Source organism: Mustela nigripes, chromosome 5 (assembly GCF_022355385.1).
Source record: "Mustela nigripes isolate SB6536 chromosome 5, MUSNIG.SB6536, whole genome shotgun sequence".
NCBI lineage: Eukaryota > Metazoa > Chordata > Mammalia > Carnivora > Mustelidae > Mustela > Mustela nigripes.
The window spans coordinates 54,124,452-54,143,170 of NC_081561.1; the positions used below are offsets into that span (position 1 = coordinate 54,124,452).

The 18,719-nt window shown below is 35.7% G+C and overlaps 1 protein-coding gene across 1 annotated transcript; it reads left to right on the forward strand.

Moving 5' to 3' along the window:
• Positions 1 to 2,665: 2,665 nt before the first annotated feature.
• On the forward strand, positions 2,666 to 3,919 carry PGK2 (phosphoglycerate kinase 2). Its single transcript, XM_059399051.1, has one exon. The coding sequence runs from the start codon at positions 2,666 to 2,668 to the stop codon at positions 3,917 to 3,919; it is 1,254 nt and encodes a 417-aa protein (XP_059255034.1).
• The last annotated feature ends 14,800 nt before the right edge of the window (positions 3,920 to 18,719 follow it).

Here is an 18,719-nt window from a genome sequence, read left to right on the forward strand (position 1 = left end):
GTACCACAGTGTTTAGATAACTATAGCTTTGTGGTAAATTTGAAAGGAAGTGCAATTCCTACAACTTTATTCTTTTCAAAAATTGTTTTGGCTCTCTGGGGTTCCTCACAATTCCATGTGAATTTAAGGACAGGTTTTTCTACTTCTGCAAAAACATTCTTGGTATTTTTATACGGATTGCTTTGAGTTTGTAGATAAATTTGGATAGCATTGACATTTTAATGATATTAAAATTTCTAAACTAAGAACACAAAATGTGTTTCTGTTTACATTTATTTATGTCTTTTAAAATTTCTTTCAACAATATTTTGTAGTTTTTATTTTACAGGTCTTTTACCTCTCTGGTTAAGTTAATTCTCAAGTATTTTATTCTTATTGATATTATTATAACTGCAATTACTTTACAATTTCCTTTTCAGATTATTTATCATTAGTGTATAAAATACAACAGATTTTTGAAAGTTGACTTTATATCTTGCCACTTTGCTGAATTCATTTTTTGTTGTTGTTGTTTGAATGGGGTTTTTGGTGCATTATTTAAGGCTTTCTGCATCAAAATGACATCCTCTACAAAGAGAGGATGATGATTTTTCCTTTCCAATTTAGTAAGTTTTATTTATTTTTATTGCCTAAATTCTCTAGTTAGAACTTCCAGTACTACATTTAATAAAGTGTTATGTCAGATATTAGAGAAAAAGCATTCAGTCTTTCATCATTGAGCATGATGTTTGCTGTGAATTTTTCACATATCACTTTTATAATGTTCAAGTGGTTTTCCATCTTTTCCTAGTTTGTTGCATGTTTTTATCATGAAACAGTGATGAATTTTGTCAAATGCTTTTTCTGAATCAACTGAAATAATCATGCTTTTTTTTTCCCTCTTTATGTTAATCTGGTGTATTACATTGATTGATTTTCATATATTGAACCATTCTTGTGTTCCAGAAATAAGTCCCACTTGGTCACGGTGTTTAATTCTTGTAATATGCTGCTGAATTCTATTTGCTAGTATTTGGTTGAGGGCTTTTGCTTCAATATTCATAAGAGATATTGATCTACAGTTTTCTATTTTAAAATTGCCTTCATCTGATTTTAGTATCAGAGTAATTCTGACATCGTAAAATGAGTTAGGAAGTGCTCCCTCCTCTTCATTTTTTTTTTTAAGTTAGAGAAGAATTCATATTAGTTCTCTTTCAAAGGTTTGGTAGAATGCATCAGTAAAGCCATAAAGTCCAGGGCTTTTCTTTATCAGGAAATTTTTGATTACTGATTCTAGCACCTTATTAATTATAAATCCATTGATTTATTTATTTTTTTAATTTCTTCATGATTCTGTCTTGGTATGGTTTGTGTTTCTAGGAATTTGTCCATTTCACCTAAAATTATTTAGGTTCTCTTCTAATCATTTTTCTTTCTATAACATCAGTAGTAATGTTCTTACCTTCATTTATCTTAGTAATTTGAGTCCTTTTTTTTTTCTTAGTCCATTTAGATAAAGGTTTGTCAATTTTGTTATCTTTTCAAAGGATAACATATTTTTTATTTTGTCCATTGTTTTTTCTATCCTAAAATTCATTTACCTCTGTCTTTTTTTTTTATTTTTTTAATATAATTTTTTAATTTTTATAAACATATATTTTTATCCCCAGGGGTACAGGTCTGTGAATCACCAGGTTTACACACTTCACAGCACTCACCAAAACACATACCCTCCCCAATGTCCATAATACCACCCTCTTCTCCCAAACCCCCTCCCCCCAGCAACCCTCAGTTTGTTTTGTGAGATTAAGAGTCACTTATGGTTTGTCTCCCTCCCAATCCCATCTTCTTTCATTTACCTCTGTCTTAATCTTTATTTCCTTTCCTCTGCAACCTGTGAATTTAGTTTGATTTTTTCTAGTCCCTTGTTAGATTAATTTGAAATCTTATTTAACTTAAGCATTAGAACTAGAAATTCCTCTTTAACATTGCATTTTTGTGACCCATAAATTTAATTGTATTATATGTCTTTTCATTCTTTTCTAAGCATTTTCTAATTTCTCAGTGGTCTGACAATAGAGTAAGGTAATAAAAACAGATCATTCCTGCTTACCCTAGATTATATTTAAAACAAAGGCTGACATAAGCTATGCTGATAACAGAAATATTTAAAAATACAAAAACAGAAGCATACACATTGCCTTGAATAAACAAGAAGTCATAGAACCATCTCTTTATTGGTACTACAGTTTTTGTATCTCAATATAATTAAGATTTGACCTGGCTGAAAGTTTTTTGTTTCGTTTTGCTTCATTTTGTTTTAAGAATAAGAGGAAGTGTCAAAAGAGATGTGGTAAAAGAGAAACTGCAGGAACCTTTGCCCTCAGAAACATTCTTATTCCACGGTTTCTTCACTTCCCCAGCTCTCCCTCTTAAGCCAGGTACCGCTACTACGGGGTCACGCTTGCAGTTTGAATCTGCAAGGGCCACACGTTCCAAATCCAAATGGACAAGACCATTAACCAATCACAGAGCCAGGTTTCCTTTTCCCGAGTACAATGATGTCTGCCCTATGGAAGACAATGATGAGCAGAAAGGGGCGGGCCAAGGGGAAAGGCGTTGGAAAGTACCACCTATCCAACAGCACTGGGATCTAGCTTTCAGCTTCTGTCTTTATATTGTCAAGATGTCTCTTTCTAAGAAGTTAACTTTGGACAAGCTAGATGTTAAAGGCAAGCGAGTCATCATGAGAGTAGATTTTAATGTCCCCATGAAGAAGAACCAGATTACAAATAACCAGAGAATCAAAGCTTCCATCCCAAGCATCAAGTACTGTCTAGATAATGGAGCCAGGTCAGTAGTTCTTATGAGTCATCTAGGTCGACCTGATGGTGTTCCCATGCCCGATAAATACTCACTAGAGCCTGTTGCTGCTGAGCTCAAATCCTTACTGGGCAAGGAAGTTCTGTTTCTAAAGGACTGTGTGGGCCCAGAAGTGGAGAAAGCCTGTGCCAACCCAGCTGCTGGTTCAGTTATCCTACTGGAAAACCTGCGCTTTCATGTGGAGGAAGAAGGAAAAGGCCAAGATCCTTCTGGAAATAAACTTAAAGCTGAACCAGATAAAATAAAAGCCTTCCGAGCATCACTCTCCAAACTAGGGGATGTCTATGTCAATGATGCTTTTGGCACTGCTCACCGGGCCCACAGTTCTATGGTCGGAGTGGATCTGCCCCAGAAGGCATCTGGATTCCTGATGAAAAAAGAGCTGGAGTATTTTGCCAAAGCCTTGGAAAACCCAGAGAGACCCTTTCTGGCTATACTTGGTGGAGCGAAAGTAGCAGACAAAATCCAACTTATCCAAAATATGCTGGATAAGGTCAATGAGATGATAATTGGTGGTGGAATGGCTTTTACCTTCCTTAAGGTACTAAACAACATGGAGATTGGTGCATCCCTCTTTGATGAAGAGGGGGCCAAGATTGTCAAAGATATCATGGCGAAAGCCAGTGAGAAAGGTGTGAACATTACCTTTCCTGTTGATTTTGTCACTGCTGACAAATTTGAGGAGAATGCTAAGGTTGGCCACGCCACTGTAGCATCAGGCATACCTGCTGGCTGGATGGCTTTGGATTGTGGTCCTGAGACCAATAAGAAGAATGTTCAAGTTGTGACCCAAGCCAAGTTAATTGTGTGGAATGGTCCTGTAGGCGTATTTGAATGGGATGCCTTTGCTAAGGGAACAAAAGCTCTTATGGATGAAATTGTGAAAGCCACTTCTAGGGGCTGCATCACTATTATAGGAGGTGGTGACACTGCTACCTGCTGTGCCAAATGGAACACTGAAGATAAAGTCAGCCATGTGAGCACTGGAGGAGGTGCTAGTCTGGAACTCCTAGAAGGTAAAGTCCTTCCTGGAGTAGAAGCCCTCAGCAACCTATAACTGACAATTTTCTTTTCCACTATTTCCTTTCCATAGGCTTTAATTCAACTTAGTGCTCTACATTACATCTTGACTTTTGTTAGAATTTATGCCTACCAAGGCCTAGGCAATAGCTAAGGGATTAGTTATCAGGAACTCTTATCATCAATACAACAACGCAACTCATTTTAGTTCTGTCATGCATTTGCCGCCTCTCTTCAAGATCTTAGTTGAATTTATGATTCATAGGTAGGATATACTCTTACATTGCATATTAAAGTGAGTTGAATAAGCTTAATCCCTGTTTTATATTTTACTCCAGATTTGTTATTGTTTTACTACTTGAAACATGGAAAATAAGACAAAACCCAAGTTGTTGGGGGAAGGTTGGAATAGAAGCTAACAAACTTTTAAACAATAAAAGTGCTCAAATAAATCAAGAAAAATATTTACATTTAAGAATTCCTGGGTAACAAAGCTCTGCTAAAAGGCCATTTCTTACTAAATAAGGAATAAGAGAAGTAAGAGGTATTTATCAAACTCAAGAAGTTAAAAAAAAGGAAAGAACTAAACCCAAGAAAGGAATTATGTCTGTGTGTGTGTGGATACACAAGAGAATATACATATGTGTCTGTGAAAATATACATGTGTGTCTGTAAGAATAGGAGCTACAGATCAAATCTGGGCTTTAAATAAAGAAGAAATTATTTTATTTTTAAAGCAGATATTGTTTAATAAATAGATAATACAACCACTGAATCTTAAAACTGGGTTTTAAAGATAAAAAAATATGTAAATAGTCATTAAAAAATATAAAAATTCTTTTGTATTAGAAGATAGAATAAGAAAATACTCAGAAATGTAGAAGAAATTAAAATACTTATTGGAAAATATTTTGTCTAGTTCTGTAGATAAAGAGCTGCCATAGGCAATGCTGTTAATTTAAGAGCAAAAATTCACAACTAAAAATCAATAGAGTCTATTACTAAAAGAAAGTGGAGGGGTCACAAAGACTGAGGGGACAGGAATGGCTTCTGATAGACTGTCACTCTGCCCCCCCTCTCCAACAGGTATAATCCAAGTCCAGTTACTGCATCCCACTCAAAATTGGGTATCTCTGGTTGATGCATAATCTTTCCATGTGGTCCAGTGAGGAGCCCAACAGTCTAGTGAACAGAAAAGTGCAGTCATTTATTTTTCTCCTACCTCTGATACCCATTTGGAACATACAATGGTGGAAAAGAAATAGAAAAGCAGCAATTAAAAATCCTGACCTAAAAAAGTCATTAGTTCATTGCAGTTCTGAAATAAATGATACTGGCTCAGAATTTCAAAAGCCCCCTGAACCAGCAGTGAAAGGACTTCCGTGGTTAGGCTCGGTTTGTTCTCTGGGAGGAAGTTTCTTATTCGTTGTCCTTTTTTGGCCCCATGTTTTGTCACCTGGGAAATTTTCCTTGTTTCCTCATCTTCCCTGACATCTGCCAAAGCAGATGTTGGGGTGTTGGGCCACATTGGGCTACTGCACAGCTTTCTTGGCTTCCTCTCGGCTGAGGCAGTGTTAAGAAATCAAGGATTTCTTCATATATCACACAGTTGAAAACCTCTGAAGGCCAAGCTACTGTCTTTTTAACTTTCGGAAGACTCAAGATCCCTGTGTAAAAGCAGCTCACTCAAAAATATCTTCTAATGATGTTTCTTCATCCTCTGACTCTTGCTTGTAATTAATTGGTGGCTTTGTTGGGCTTACTTTCCCTTTCTTCATTTTCTTATGACCTTCTAAAAAAGTAGGCAGGAGTGGGAAGGCAACACCAATAACTTGATTATTTATCTTTGACCTCTTCATATTTTTGGCTGAGGAGTCTGAATGGGAGGCTTTTGAGTAAAACTATTATAATCTTTCTTTTGTGGTTTGTGAGATTAAGACAGTTAATTTTTCCAACTCTGAGAAAACTCAGGTGCCTGATGTATTGGTTAACCTAAAATAGGTTTCAGGCAACAAGGAGATTGTCCAATATTTCCTGGATATGTTCATTTTTAAAATTGTGGTATTTTGCTTAAAACAGCATGTTACATCCCAAACATACTGATATTTTGCCTCTTTCTAAACACTTTTCCCATAGCTTTAGGCTCTATAGGAATGTGTTCTGCCTACTACAATACCATAGACAGCAGTTTTACCAAATGCTAAAAATTTGAATTTTTAAATTTTTAAATTTAAATTTAAAAATAAAAATTATCAGCACCTTCTAGCTTTCCATGCCACTTTACCCATTTCCTTCCACCTGACTTCTAAGCAAATGCCATGGTTTTTGAGGGTTTTTTTTTTTTAAGGCATCTCACTTACAGTTAACAATTTCTACATTAGTTAGTCTCTAGACTAGTGGTCTTCACAAGGGACAATTTTTTTTTTAAGATTTTATTTATTTATTTGACAGATCACAAGTAGGCAGAGAAGCAGGCAGAGAGAGAGGAGGAAGCAGGCTCTCTGCTGTGCAGAAAGCCTGATGTGGGGCTCAATTCCAGGACCCTGAGATCATTATCTAAGCTGAAGGCAGAGGCTTTAACCCACTGAGCCACCCAGGCGCCCCCATCAGGGACAATTTTTACTTATACAGGGCATTTGCCAAAGAATGGAAACATCTTTGTTAATCACAGCTGAGATGAGAAGAGGTACTATAGGCATCTTGTAGCTATGGATAAGGGTGCTACTAAACAACAGATGACACATAGCATAACCTTCACAATAAGATACCATCTAGCCCAAAATATCAACAAAAATGTGCCTTTCTTTCTTATGTGACATTCCAGGGTCATGGGAAAGTAGCCACGTCTTGAGTTTATCCAAGGACTCAGGCTAGCAAAATGGCTCTGTTAGCAAGAAACCCAGCTTCCATCTCTATAAGCAGGAAGATCAATTCAATTGTTGATGTTTTCCAGGCAACTAGGTAGAGAAAGAGGAATCCAGAGCAAGCACCATGTCTTTGAGAAAGAGAACTGGAAGTTCTTATGGCCTGAACTTAGCCAAATGATCATATCTAGCTCATAGGGAACAAGAACAATGCATTCTTTGACTGGGTGATTATGGGCTTAGTTAAACTATTACTGGGGTGCCTGGGTGGCTCAGTAGGTTAAGCCTCAGCTCAGGTCATGATCTCAGGACCCTGGGATCGAGCCCCGAATTGGGCTCTCTGCTCAGCAGGGAGCCTGCTTCCCCCTCTCTTTCTGCCTGTCTTTCTGCCTACTTGTGATCTCTGTCGGTCAAATAAATAAATAAAATCTTAAAAAAAAACTATTACTAAAAAGACAGTAAAGGTGAATTTAATACAGCATCAAACAGAAAGACCTATTAAAAATCTTAAAAGGCACCAAAAGATCTTGGAGATCATGCTTTTGTACATATTTTTTAAAAGATTTTATTTATTTATTTGATTGAGAGAGAGATCACGAGTGGTATGAGGGGCAGGGGGAAAGCAGACTCTCCATTGAGCAAGGAGCTTGATTCAGGGTTTGATCACATGACTCTGGGATCATGACCTGAGTTCAAGGCAGACCCTTACCTGACTGAGCCACTCAGGTGTCCCTTTTGTACCTGATTTAACCTAAGATAAAGAAGAATTTTTAAAGAATAAGTACACATAATGGGGAAACAATTATATAAGAAATTAAAATGAGTTAAGAATACAATAATATGAGATTGAAAATAAGCAGACAAAAGGTTAATAAAAAAAGGTGACAAATTCAAGTACTGCTAGTACAGAATATCTGATGGTGTTAGAACAGTTAAATAAAATAAATGAAACTGTAGGGAAAAGAATCAGTGCCTTGAAAAATCCGAACTTAGTAAAGATCTACAAGTTAAGAAATAATTGCTTGTGTGTGTGTGAATATATATACACATACTTACATATCACATACGTACACATATAACACACACACACACAAACACACAAATATTTTGGAGGCAACGAAGTGGTTCAGTTGGTTAAACACCTGACTCTTGATTTCAGCTCAGGTCATGATCTCGGGGTTGTGAGATTGAGCCCCATGCTTGGGATTCTCTCCCTCTCCCTTTGCCCCTTCCCCTCATACTTCCCCTCATACTCTCTCTTTTTCTCTCAAAAAAAAATTATATATATGTATATACATATATATATGTATACATATATATATAGTTGTAATTGAAATTTTATTTTATTAATTTTATTTTATTGTTTAAACTTATTTTTATTTTTTAAGGTTTTTATTCAAATTCCAGATAGTTAACATGCAGTGTAATATTAGTTTCAGGTATAAAAATTTAGGGATTCAACACTTCCATACAGCACCCAGTGCTCATCAAAGCAAGTGCATTCTTTAATTCCCATCACCTATTTCACCTATTTTTATAGTCACTTTTTGTAATTATGTACCTTAAAAATACTTAAAAGTTTTCTACTTATTAAAACTAATTCAAAGTAGAAACTTAAAATTAAGGTGTTACCACAAGATGGTGGTCTATTTAAAGAAGCATGCATACATTTATTGGTCTATAATTAGATAAACAACTAATTGCCCAGAAAATCTTCAGTTCTTAAACCAAGCCATCAGCAAATAAAGCCTCTAGCTATGCTACAGAAAGATGATATGTCCCATCAGAACGAAAAAGGCAGTATAGATTTGTAGTGAGGAATGCCCAGTAATGGGTTCTCAGAAGCTTGGGATTAAAAATACATCAGGTAGACTAGAGGTCTCAGATGTATGCTGTTAGAGCAATGTGTGTGCTTCCCAGTCAGCAGCAGCAACACCCAGAAACTTGTTAGAAAACTTGTTAGAAATGCAGATTACTGAGACGTCGGGGTGGCTCCATTGGTTGGACGACTGCCTTCGGCTCAGGTCATGATCCTGGAGTCCCAGGATCAAGTCCCGCATCGGGCTCCCAGCTCCACGGGGAGTCTGCGCCTCTCTTTGACCTTCTCCTCGCTCATGCTCTCTCTCACTGTCTCTGTCAAATAAATAAATAAAATCTTTAAATAAAATAAAATAAAATAAAATAAAGAAATGCAGAGTACTGGGGTATCCTTAAAACCTACTGAATCACAACCGCTGGGGGTTGTTGTCTGCTTTGACAAGTTCTTCAATGTGTTTCTTTCATTTAAAATTTGAGAACCATTGGTATAGAACAAAGATCACTAAAAGGAAACAGAAAAATGGGCAAAGGATGTGGGCGTTTTACTATAAAAGGAAAAAGAAATGACCAATAAACATGTGAAGACATTTAAAAAAACAAAAGGAAACAGGAATTGTTCTAAGAATAATCATGTCACTATCTAGCTTTAACTATGGCAAATCATTTTCACTTCTCTGGATTTTTTCATTTGAAAAATGATATCTATATATAATCTGAGATTATTTCTAGTTCCCAAATTATGTCTCTGAAACCCTGATTGGTATACTTGAGACAATAGGCTACAATTTTTATCTAAGTATCTTGCCAAATAGAGAAAAGTGGCTCAGAAGCTAATAGACAAATGACATAGAGGTCTAAATTAAAAGAAAACAAACAAACAAAACAAAACAAAAACAAAAACAAAAAAAAACCAAGAACACCAGAACACCAGAACTTTGGCTCTCTGGCCATCCATTCCTTTTGCAATTTGACTCTTACTTCCTATGTATGAAAGCCGATGTCCCCAAAACTACAGTGTCTGAGAACGTAAAAATATATAAATAGAATGAAATAGATTCAATTACTTTTTACCTTATTAGATTCATTTAGATAAAAGGAAGGTAAATCTGAAGTTTGTGTCTATAGGAGAAAATTGATAGTTCAGGAAGAGCTGCACATTTAAGGGTCTAGTTTGTTTTTTTGTTTGTTTCTTTGAAGCTATCATTTGATTGCTAGTGCAGATAGTAAAAAAAAAATCATAGTATATTCTTGTACAGTTTAAATTGGTCATTGATCATTTTTTCAATCAAGAAAATTTTATCTACAATTTATTGAGAACTTACTTTAACCCCTGGACTAAGCACTTCATCAGGTGTAAGTCATTTAATCCTTACAACTATACTACCAGGTAAAGTCATCCCATTAACAAGTAAAAAATGTTAAGCTGAGAGAGAATGAGCATCTTGTCTAGGATTGAGTACTGGAGATTATAGCCTGTGCTTAACCATTATGGAGAACCATCCCATAGGATCTTTATTTAAAATATATATATATATATATTATTTAGTTAGTTATTTTTTTTTAAAGATTTATTTATTTGAGAGGTGTGGGAAGGAGCAGAGGGAGAGAGAAATCCTGAAGTGGACTCCCCACTGAACATGGAGCCTGACCTGGGGCTCTGTCCCAGAACCCTGAGATCATGACCTAAACCAAAATCAAGAGTCAGGTGCTCAACTGACTGAGGCACCTGGGTGCACCTCAGAGGGTCTTTTTTCATTCAGGCAGGCTAAAACAATGATCCACAAAGATTTTTAGAGATGTGAGAGAAAAAAATTAAGAAGCTATATTCTTGAAACTAATATTGTGTATCAATTATACATCAATAAAAAATAAAAATAAAGCATAAAAATATGTCATATATATAGATACATATATATGTATCTATATTTTTCTACTATATTTTGTTTTTCAATATTTCCTATAAGTTTTGATAATAACTGATCATTTTTGTTCATATGGCTCCATTGAGAGAGGTTTTATTTTTTGTTCTGGGGGGAAAATTACCTTTTTTTTAAAAATTTTTTTTTTAAAAATTACCTTTTGAGATTGCCATTACCTTTATAATTTTTTGAGAATGGAGGCGTCCACTGTTTGTGAAAAATAAATTTCTCGTTAAAATATTCTCAGACTAGTCCCCTTGAGGTTAATAATTTCTTTTAAACATCACCACATAAGTATGAGCAAGGTTTTTAATGTAGAAATACCAGAAACTAATGTAACATTGTGTGGCAAGTATACTTCTGGAAAAAGTGGACTTTTTACAGTATTTATAATATTTAATGCTTGAGTGTAGAGATTCAAGAAAATATAAAATTATCTCTGCACTGTCCTTTTGGTGCCTTAATTAAAGAAGGCTTTCCCTGATACCTATAATTTAGATTACCCTTTTGCAGAGTCCTTAGAGGTTTTACATCTTGAAACAATTCACCATTCAAGATGGGCAAGAGACACTGCAGAAACTTAAGGAAGGAAAATCAGCACAGAGTTTCAATGAACACAAAATCAGCAAGAATCTGTAGATACAGTCTCAGAAAGATCATTTTTAGGAAAAAGTACACATCTGGCATTGGAGGATTCCCATAAAACTACATGGATCTACACTACTCTCAAAACTATTCACTAGTCCTGTTATCTTTATTGCATTTTGGAAAACACCATTGTCAGTGGTCCAAACTGATCTATTTCTGTTGCATACATGTGATTATGTCCACATGCGCATCAGTGAATGTTAACAAACCACTTATTTAGCTTCAAGAATTTAGATTCAGAAATGAATGCAGAATGGCAGAGAAAAAAACTACTTAGCAAACAGAACAGTCTTAGACTTAGTGCTTAGTGAGGAAACTGAAGATCTATAGGACATGAGAAATTAGAATTGTTCCCTCCAAACTGACATAAACTATGCCTATGAATTTTTTGGAGTGCTAAAATATCCAAAATAAATAACTAGTTGTCCTCTAGGACTGTGTCCTGTGGTTCTAAGAAGTTCAAGATGATTGAGGTTTCCTAGGTTGGAAAGATCATTATAACTCATTATAACTAGTACAGGCTTGATTGCATGTTTAGGAGGACTAAGAATTTCAAATCTAAAGGTGATATTCAGCAGAAAATCTTGCCAACAAGACAGAAATAATTTGAAAGGAGGTGATCAAGAGTTATTATTTTGCAGGAGATATTCCAAACAGAAACCCACACTTCCACTATCGTACTTGGAGCAGGGTCACACTGAGAAGGTAAGCCAAACGTAGTTAAATATACCGAGATTCTGCAGACAGAGCCAAGACTACAGAGGGAACAAGATAAAAAATAACTGAGAGGCTTGAATGATACAAAAATGAATTTAGAGCATTTAGAACATTTACTCCTAACATGTCGATATTTGGGTTGTGAACATCTTGGAGGCACCCAGTGGTGTTTCAGAACTCATTCTTGCAATCACTTATAATAACATAAGCTATTGTTTCTTAGCTATATTATAAAATTTGTGTATAAAGTCATTAATGTGTATAAAGTCATTAATGTTGGTGTCATTTCATTTCGTTTCTTAGGTATGGAGATACTCTCTATTTCAGTAGTGGACTCCAAGTGGAACTAACTAAAGAAAACACTGTCTTTCTTCCTGAGTCAACCACACTGTTTAAATACTAGTATAATGATTTTATAGGACCACAGTATTACACACATCTGAAAACATGTTTATGCTAAACTAGGAAGTACCATTTATACCTCCTTTCCTTTTTTCTGTATGATTTGCATTATATAACCGAGGCTGGAATGAACTAGATAGTATAGTATAATGTCAATTATATAGTTTGAGGCAACATTTCTGTCGGCAGAAATGCAGAAAAGTTGGTGTTTGCACTTCTCATATTTCTATCTAAACAGGAACAAAATATTCTAGAAGAGTAATGCCAGTAGTTCTTTGGAGGATATACCAAACTTGGAAAGTCCCAAAATAATGGCAAAATTCAGCCACGTTCACTAAACACATGGGAAAGGCCAGAAAAATATATAAAAGTGTATTTTTTGCAAGAATATGACATACTATTTTACCCGGTCAATAATTAATGATTATGGTTCAAAAAATCACAAGGCTTCCAAGCTCAAGGACATTTTCTACAGCTGGGACAAGAATGAGACTAAAGAGAGAATCAAATCAGACAATTATTTGTCTAGAGCTTCAGATTGACATATATAAAAAACAGTTTATTCATTTATTTACACAATAGAATTTTCAAAGAATTTGAAAAGAATTTTCAATAACTGGAAATTATCCTTATTTAAAAGTAGAATAATTAATATGAAGAACATCATATTCTGAAGACAATCTTCATTATTTTTCTTTTGTGTTTTACCACCAGTTCTTAAAATATTTTTATTTGAATAAAAACAAATTATGTAAATAACATTTTTTCTGATTTTAAAAATAATGTATAGTGGATGGGACTGGAAGAGATTATGCTGAGTGAAATAAGTCAAGCAGAGAGAGTCAATTATCATATGGTTTCACTTATTTGTGGAGCATAACAAAAAGCATGGAGGACATGGGGAGTTAGAGAGAAGGGGGTTGGTGTAAATTGGAAGGGGAGGTGAATCATGAGAGACTATGGACTCTGAAAAACAATCTGAGGGGTTTGAAGTGGCGGAGGGGTGGGAGGTCGGGGTACCAGGTGGTGGGTATTATAGAGGGCACGGATTGCATGCAGCACTGGGTGTGGTGAAAAAATGATAGTTATGCTGAAAATAAATAAATTTTTAAAAATTTATATAAAAAATACATAGTTTCTTTATCATGTGCAATGAGTACTATATGTTAATAACATGCTACCAATTAAATAATGTTTAGGAAAACTCAGGATTTAAAAGCAAAATATGTAATGAAATTAATAGACTATCTGTGAGTTAGTCATCCCTTAGCTGAATCTCTGATTCTACTGTCTACACAGGACCAGAATGAACAAGAAAACTGGGAGATACTTGAACCTTTGTCCCATACCACCTCTTTTAAAACTTTAAAATCATTAGCTCCTGTCAACTTTCTAATAATACAATACAGGCTGTCTTGCTAGAGTTAGAGATCATATTCAATCTTATTTGGATACCATCTCAAGCAAAGTGTCACACAAATTCTACACAGCCTCCTGAATTACTGTTTCTTTTTCTAACCTATCCTATGGTCCCCATTACCTCTTCAAGAATAAGGTTTGCAAGGTTGTTTAAAACACCAGAGACTCTGTGAAATGTGTAAACCTGGCAATTCACAGACCTGTACCCCTGGGGCTAATAATACATTCTATGTTAATTAAAAAAAAAAAAAAAAAAAAAACAGAGACTGAGAGTGTGCCTGGACATGTGCTGGGATCCCAAGATAATAGGTAAATGTACTGGGATGCTCCCTCAATTCCATTCCATATGTAAAGGATTGGACAACAACCCAAAGCAGAGAATGGGAACTGGGCCCATACAGGAACTGGTTTGGCTTGAGCACTCTTCCAAAGTGGCACTGAAGACCATTCCAGGTATAGGAAGGAGCCTTATAATTTTCACTTCAAAACACAGTGGTCCTCTGAGACTTATGTCATAGCACAATTATTTTAACAATGCATTTACAAATAATGCTGAGTTCACGTTTAAGAAATTCTTACTTTTCATTTCTTCAGTTTGCCAGTCTTTAATTTGTCTTGCTACATAATCATAAATTCATTAAGTTTATTTACCTCTTTCTTTGATCATATACTGATTTATCAGGTTCCTCATTAACTATCCCAACTTTATTTTGTTCTGGTGTCCATCTATACAACTGTTCTTTCATTACCTATACTCTTTGTACTGAATGGTTGATGATGTTCCTATTCTTTTAACTCCAAATGTATCCTCAAAATAGGCTGAGATTGACAATTTCATTAAGTCTTCTGGTATAGCCACACATCACAATTTTTGTATTGAAATATGTGTAATTAATTATGAATAACTTTATTTTCCTGTTACATTATACATGGGCATTATTAATAACAATCTCCTAAAAAATTATGCCTAGAAATATGGTTGATACTATTTTTAGACATGGGCTGGCAGGGTTCCTGCCCCATGGATGTATTTTAATTGGGTCTCAAGGGTGCTCCTGTGGTATACAGTAACACCCTTGAAAATATCTAAGTTTCCCAGAAGTGTGGGTCCCAGTACTTATTATTCCCCTTTGGGCTGCTCTCCAATGCTTAGCCCCATACATGGGGTATAGGTGTCCCCTAAAGAAACACAACTGAACCCATAGGGTCCCTTACGCTCCATGGCAAGGCCTTAGTTCCAGGTGAGCTGCCTGGTGAATAGATAGCTCCCACCTGTCAGTGTAGTATTTTTTTTTTTACATGATCAAATGATATTGGGCCAATAAAATGGTGTTTACATGCTGATTTAGGTAAGCTGAATGGTTTATGTAGAAAGGGGTCCCACACAAAGTATTTTATCAGGGCTTCACATACTCTAGGGGAAACCTTCCCTGGATATGTTCTTCCCTGAATTTCTTTTAAAATAATAAAGGAGATGTTAAAAAAAAAAAAAGATTTTTGTGATGAAAGGGAAGCATTGGGAACAAAGAAAACAAACTTCTAGTTATAAAATAAGTAATTAAAGGAGATATAATGTACAAAAAAAATAAACAAACAAAATGGGAGCATTGGGTCCAATAGGGTTAAGAACCATTGTATCAGACTATGCATTACTGAAATTTCTGTAAGAAGGTTTTGCTTCTTATTTGTTCAGACTTTTTTTTTTTTCCCAATGCCCAAAGTGGTCAAATTGTGCATTGATTTTTTCTTATTTTATTTTTTTTTCAGTATTCCGGAATTCATTGTTTATGCACCATACCCAGTACTCCATGCAATACGTGTCCTCCATAAGTCCCACCACCAGGCTCACCGAACCCCCACCCTCTTCCCCTCCAAAACTCTCAGTTTGTTTCTCAGAGTCCAGTCTCTCATGGTTTATCTCCCCCTCCGATTTCTCCCAACTTACTTCTTTTTACCATCTTCCAATGTCCTCCATGTTTTTCCTTATCCTCCACAAATAAGTAAAACCATATGATAATTGACTCTCTCTGCTTGACTTATTTCACTCAGCAGAATCTCCTCCAGTCCAGTCCATGCTGATACAAAAGTTGGGTATTCATCCTTTCAGATGGAGGCATAATACTCCATTGTATATATTGACCATATCTTCTTTATCCATTCATCCGTTGAAGGGCATCTGAGTTCTTTCCACAGTTTGGTGACTGTGGCCATAGCTGTTACAAACATTGGGGTACAGATGGCCCTTCTTTTCACTACATCAGTATCTTTGGGGCAAATACCCACTAGTGCAATTGCAGGATCATAGGGAGCCCTATTTTTAATTTCTTAAGGAATCTCCACACTGTTTTCCAAAGTGGCTGCACCAACTTGCATTCCCACCAACAGTGTAAGAAGGTTCCCCTTTCTCCACATCCTCTCCAACACTTGTTTACTGTCTTGTTAATTTTGGCCATTCTAACTGGTATAAGGTGGTGCCTCAATGTGGTTTTGATTTGAATCTCCCTGATGGCTAATGATGATGAACATTTTTTCATATGTCCATTAGCCATTTGTATGTCTTCTTTGGAGAAGTGTCTGTTTAAACCTTCTGCCCATTTTTGGATGTGATTGTTTGTTTTGTGTGTGTTGAGTTTGAAGAGTTCTTTATAGATCTTGGATACTAGCCTTTTGTCTGTAGTGTCATTTGTGAATATGTTCTCCCATTCCGTGGGTTGCCTCATTGTTTTGTTGACTGTTTCCTTTGCTGTGCAGAAGCTTTGATCTTGATGAAGTCCCAAAAGTTCATTTTTGCTTTTGTTTCCCTTTGCCTTTGGAGATGTATCTTGAAAAAAGTGGCTGTGGCCAATGTAGAAGAGGTTACTGTCAATGTTCTCCTCTAGGATTTTGATAGATTCCTGCGTCACATTGAGGTCTTTTATCCATATTGAGTTTATCTTTGTGTATGGTGTAAGAGAATGGTTGTTTCATTCTTCTACACATAGCTGTCCAATTTTCCCAGCACCAATTATTGAAAAGACTGTCTTTTGTCCACTGTATACTTTTTCCTGCTTTGTCAAAGATTATTTGACCATAGAGTTGAGGGTCAATATCTGGGCTCTCTACTCTGTTCCACTGGTCTATGTGTCTATTTTTGTGCCAGTACCATGCTGTCTTGGTGATCACAGCTTTGTAGTAAAGCTTGAAATCAGGCAACCTAATGCCCCCAGTTTTGTTTTTCTTTTTCAACATTTCCTTAGCAATTCAGTGTCTCTTCTGGTTCCATATAAAGTTTAGGATTGTTTTTTTTCCAGCTCTTTAAAAAATGCCAGTGGAATTTTGATTGGGATGACATTGAAAGTGCAGATTGCTCTAGGCAGTATAGACATTTTAACAATGTTTATTCTTCTGATCCATGAGCATGGAATGCTCTTCCATCTTTTTGTGTCTTCTTCAATTTCTTTCATGAGTGTTCTGTAGTTCCTTAAGTACAGATCTTTTACCTCTTTGGGTAGGTTTGTTCCCAGGCATCTTATGGTTCTTGGTTCTATAGTAAATGGAATCGATTCTCTAATTTCTCTTTCTATATTTTCATTGTTAGTGTATAAGCAATGGATTTCTGTACATTGATTTTGTATCCTGCCACATTATGAATTGCTGTATGAGTTCTAGTAGTTTGGGGCTGGAGTCTTTTGAGTTTTCCATATTAATTATCATGTCATCTGTGAAGAGAATGAGTTTGAGTTCTTCATTGCCAATTTGAATACTTTTTATTTCCCTTTGTTGTCTGATTGCTGTTGTTAGGACTCCTAGTACTATGCTGAACAAGAGTGGTGAGAGTGAGCATCCTTGTCATGTTCCCGATCTCAAAGGGAAGGCTGTCAGCTCTTCCCCATTGAGGATGATATTCACTGTGGGTTTTTCATAGATAGATTTTATAAAGTTGAGGAATGTTCCTTCTATCCCTATACTTTGAATCACTTTAATCAGGAATGGATGCTGTATATTGTCAAATGCTTTTTCTGCATCAATTGAGAGAACCATGTTGTTCTTCTCACTTCTCTTATTGATTCATTCTATATGCAATCTTATTAAAGATATCAGGGAAAGTCAGAGCATGAGGACTAAAGTTTCTGAGTATAAAGTCTCTAAGGAGAACATAATCACTGCTCTTCCCTTCATACCAGGAATCCTAGAAATTCCCTTGCAAATAGAGCTAAGTCATGAAATGGGCCAAGAATTCTTTCTACAAGGTACAGCATTGGCATCTGCCAGGGGACTCTATTCTCCTGGTTGAAGACCTCAATATTCAAAATGTAACTATATATTAGTGAAATCCATGAGCAAGATCTGCTTTGGAGCAATGTGAAGAGAAAAAAGCTAACATAACCCTAGTAAAACAAATTATAAAAAGTTAAAAACCCACACTGTATAGAATAGTTCCAAGTGCAGAAAATTTCTTGTCTCTGTGTAAAGTTACAAGAAGGACTGTGCTTACTCATGTTAAGAACTGGGTTAGAAATCAGATGATAGGTGGCTCCTGGGTAGCTCAATTGGTTAAGCATCTACCTTCTGCTCAGGTCATGATCTCAGGGTCCTGAAATGAAGTTCTGTATCAGACTCCCTGCTTAGTGGGGAGTCTGCTTCTCCCTCTCATTCTCCCTCTGTGCCCCCTCTCTCTCAAGTAAATAAATAAATCAGATAATAGTTAATGCCCTTTTTAAAAATGCCTTTTTAATTACTAAAATATGATTTTACTTAAGTTCTGATGTATTTCACAGTGAGACCTTATTCTTTTGCAACTTATAATTGCAAAACAAATCCAGAATCAGTTAGATGCATTCTAACACTTCTGGTTTAGGGCTGGCTGCAACCTCAGAAGAAAAGTGCCAAGGGCCAAGCCATGTTCAGCCAAGTGTCTAAAGATTAAAAATAAAAAAGAACTCTTCTTTCATACAATTAATGATGGAAGGTCTGAAAAATTAATTATAGATAAAACTGTCACATATATTGTACTTTTAGTGTTTTCTCAAGAGGAAGGAAAATCTTTATTAAGCATATACAATTGTACTTA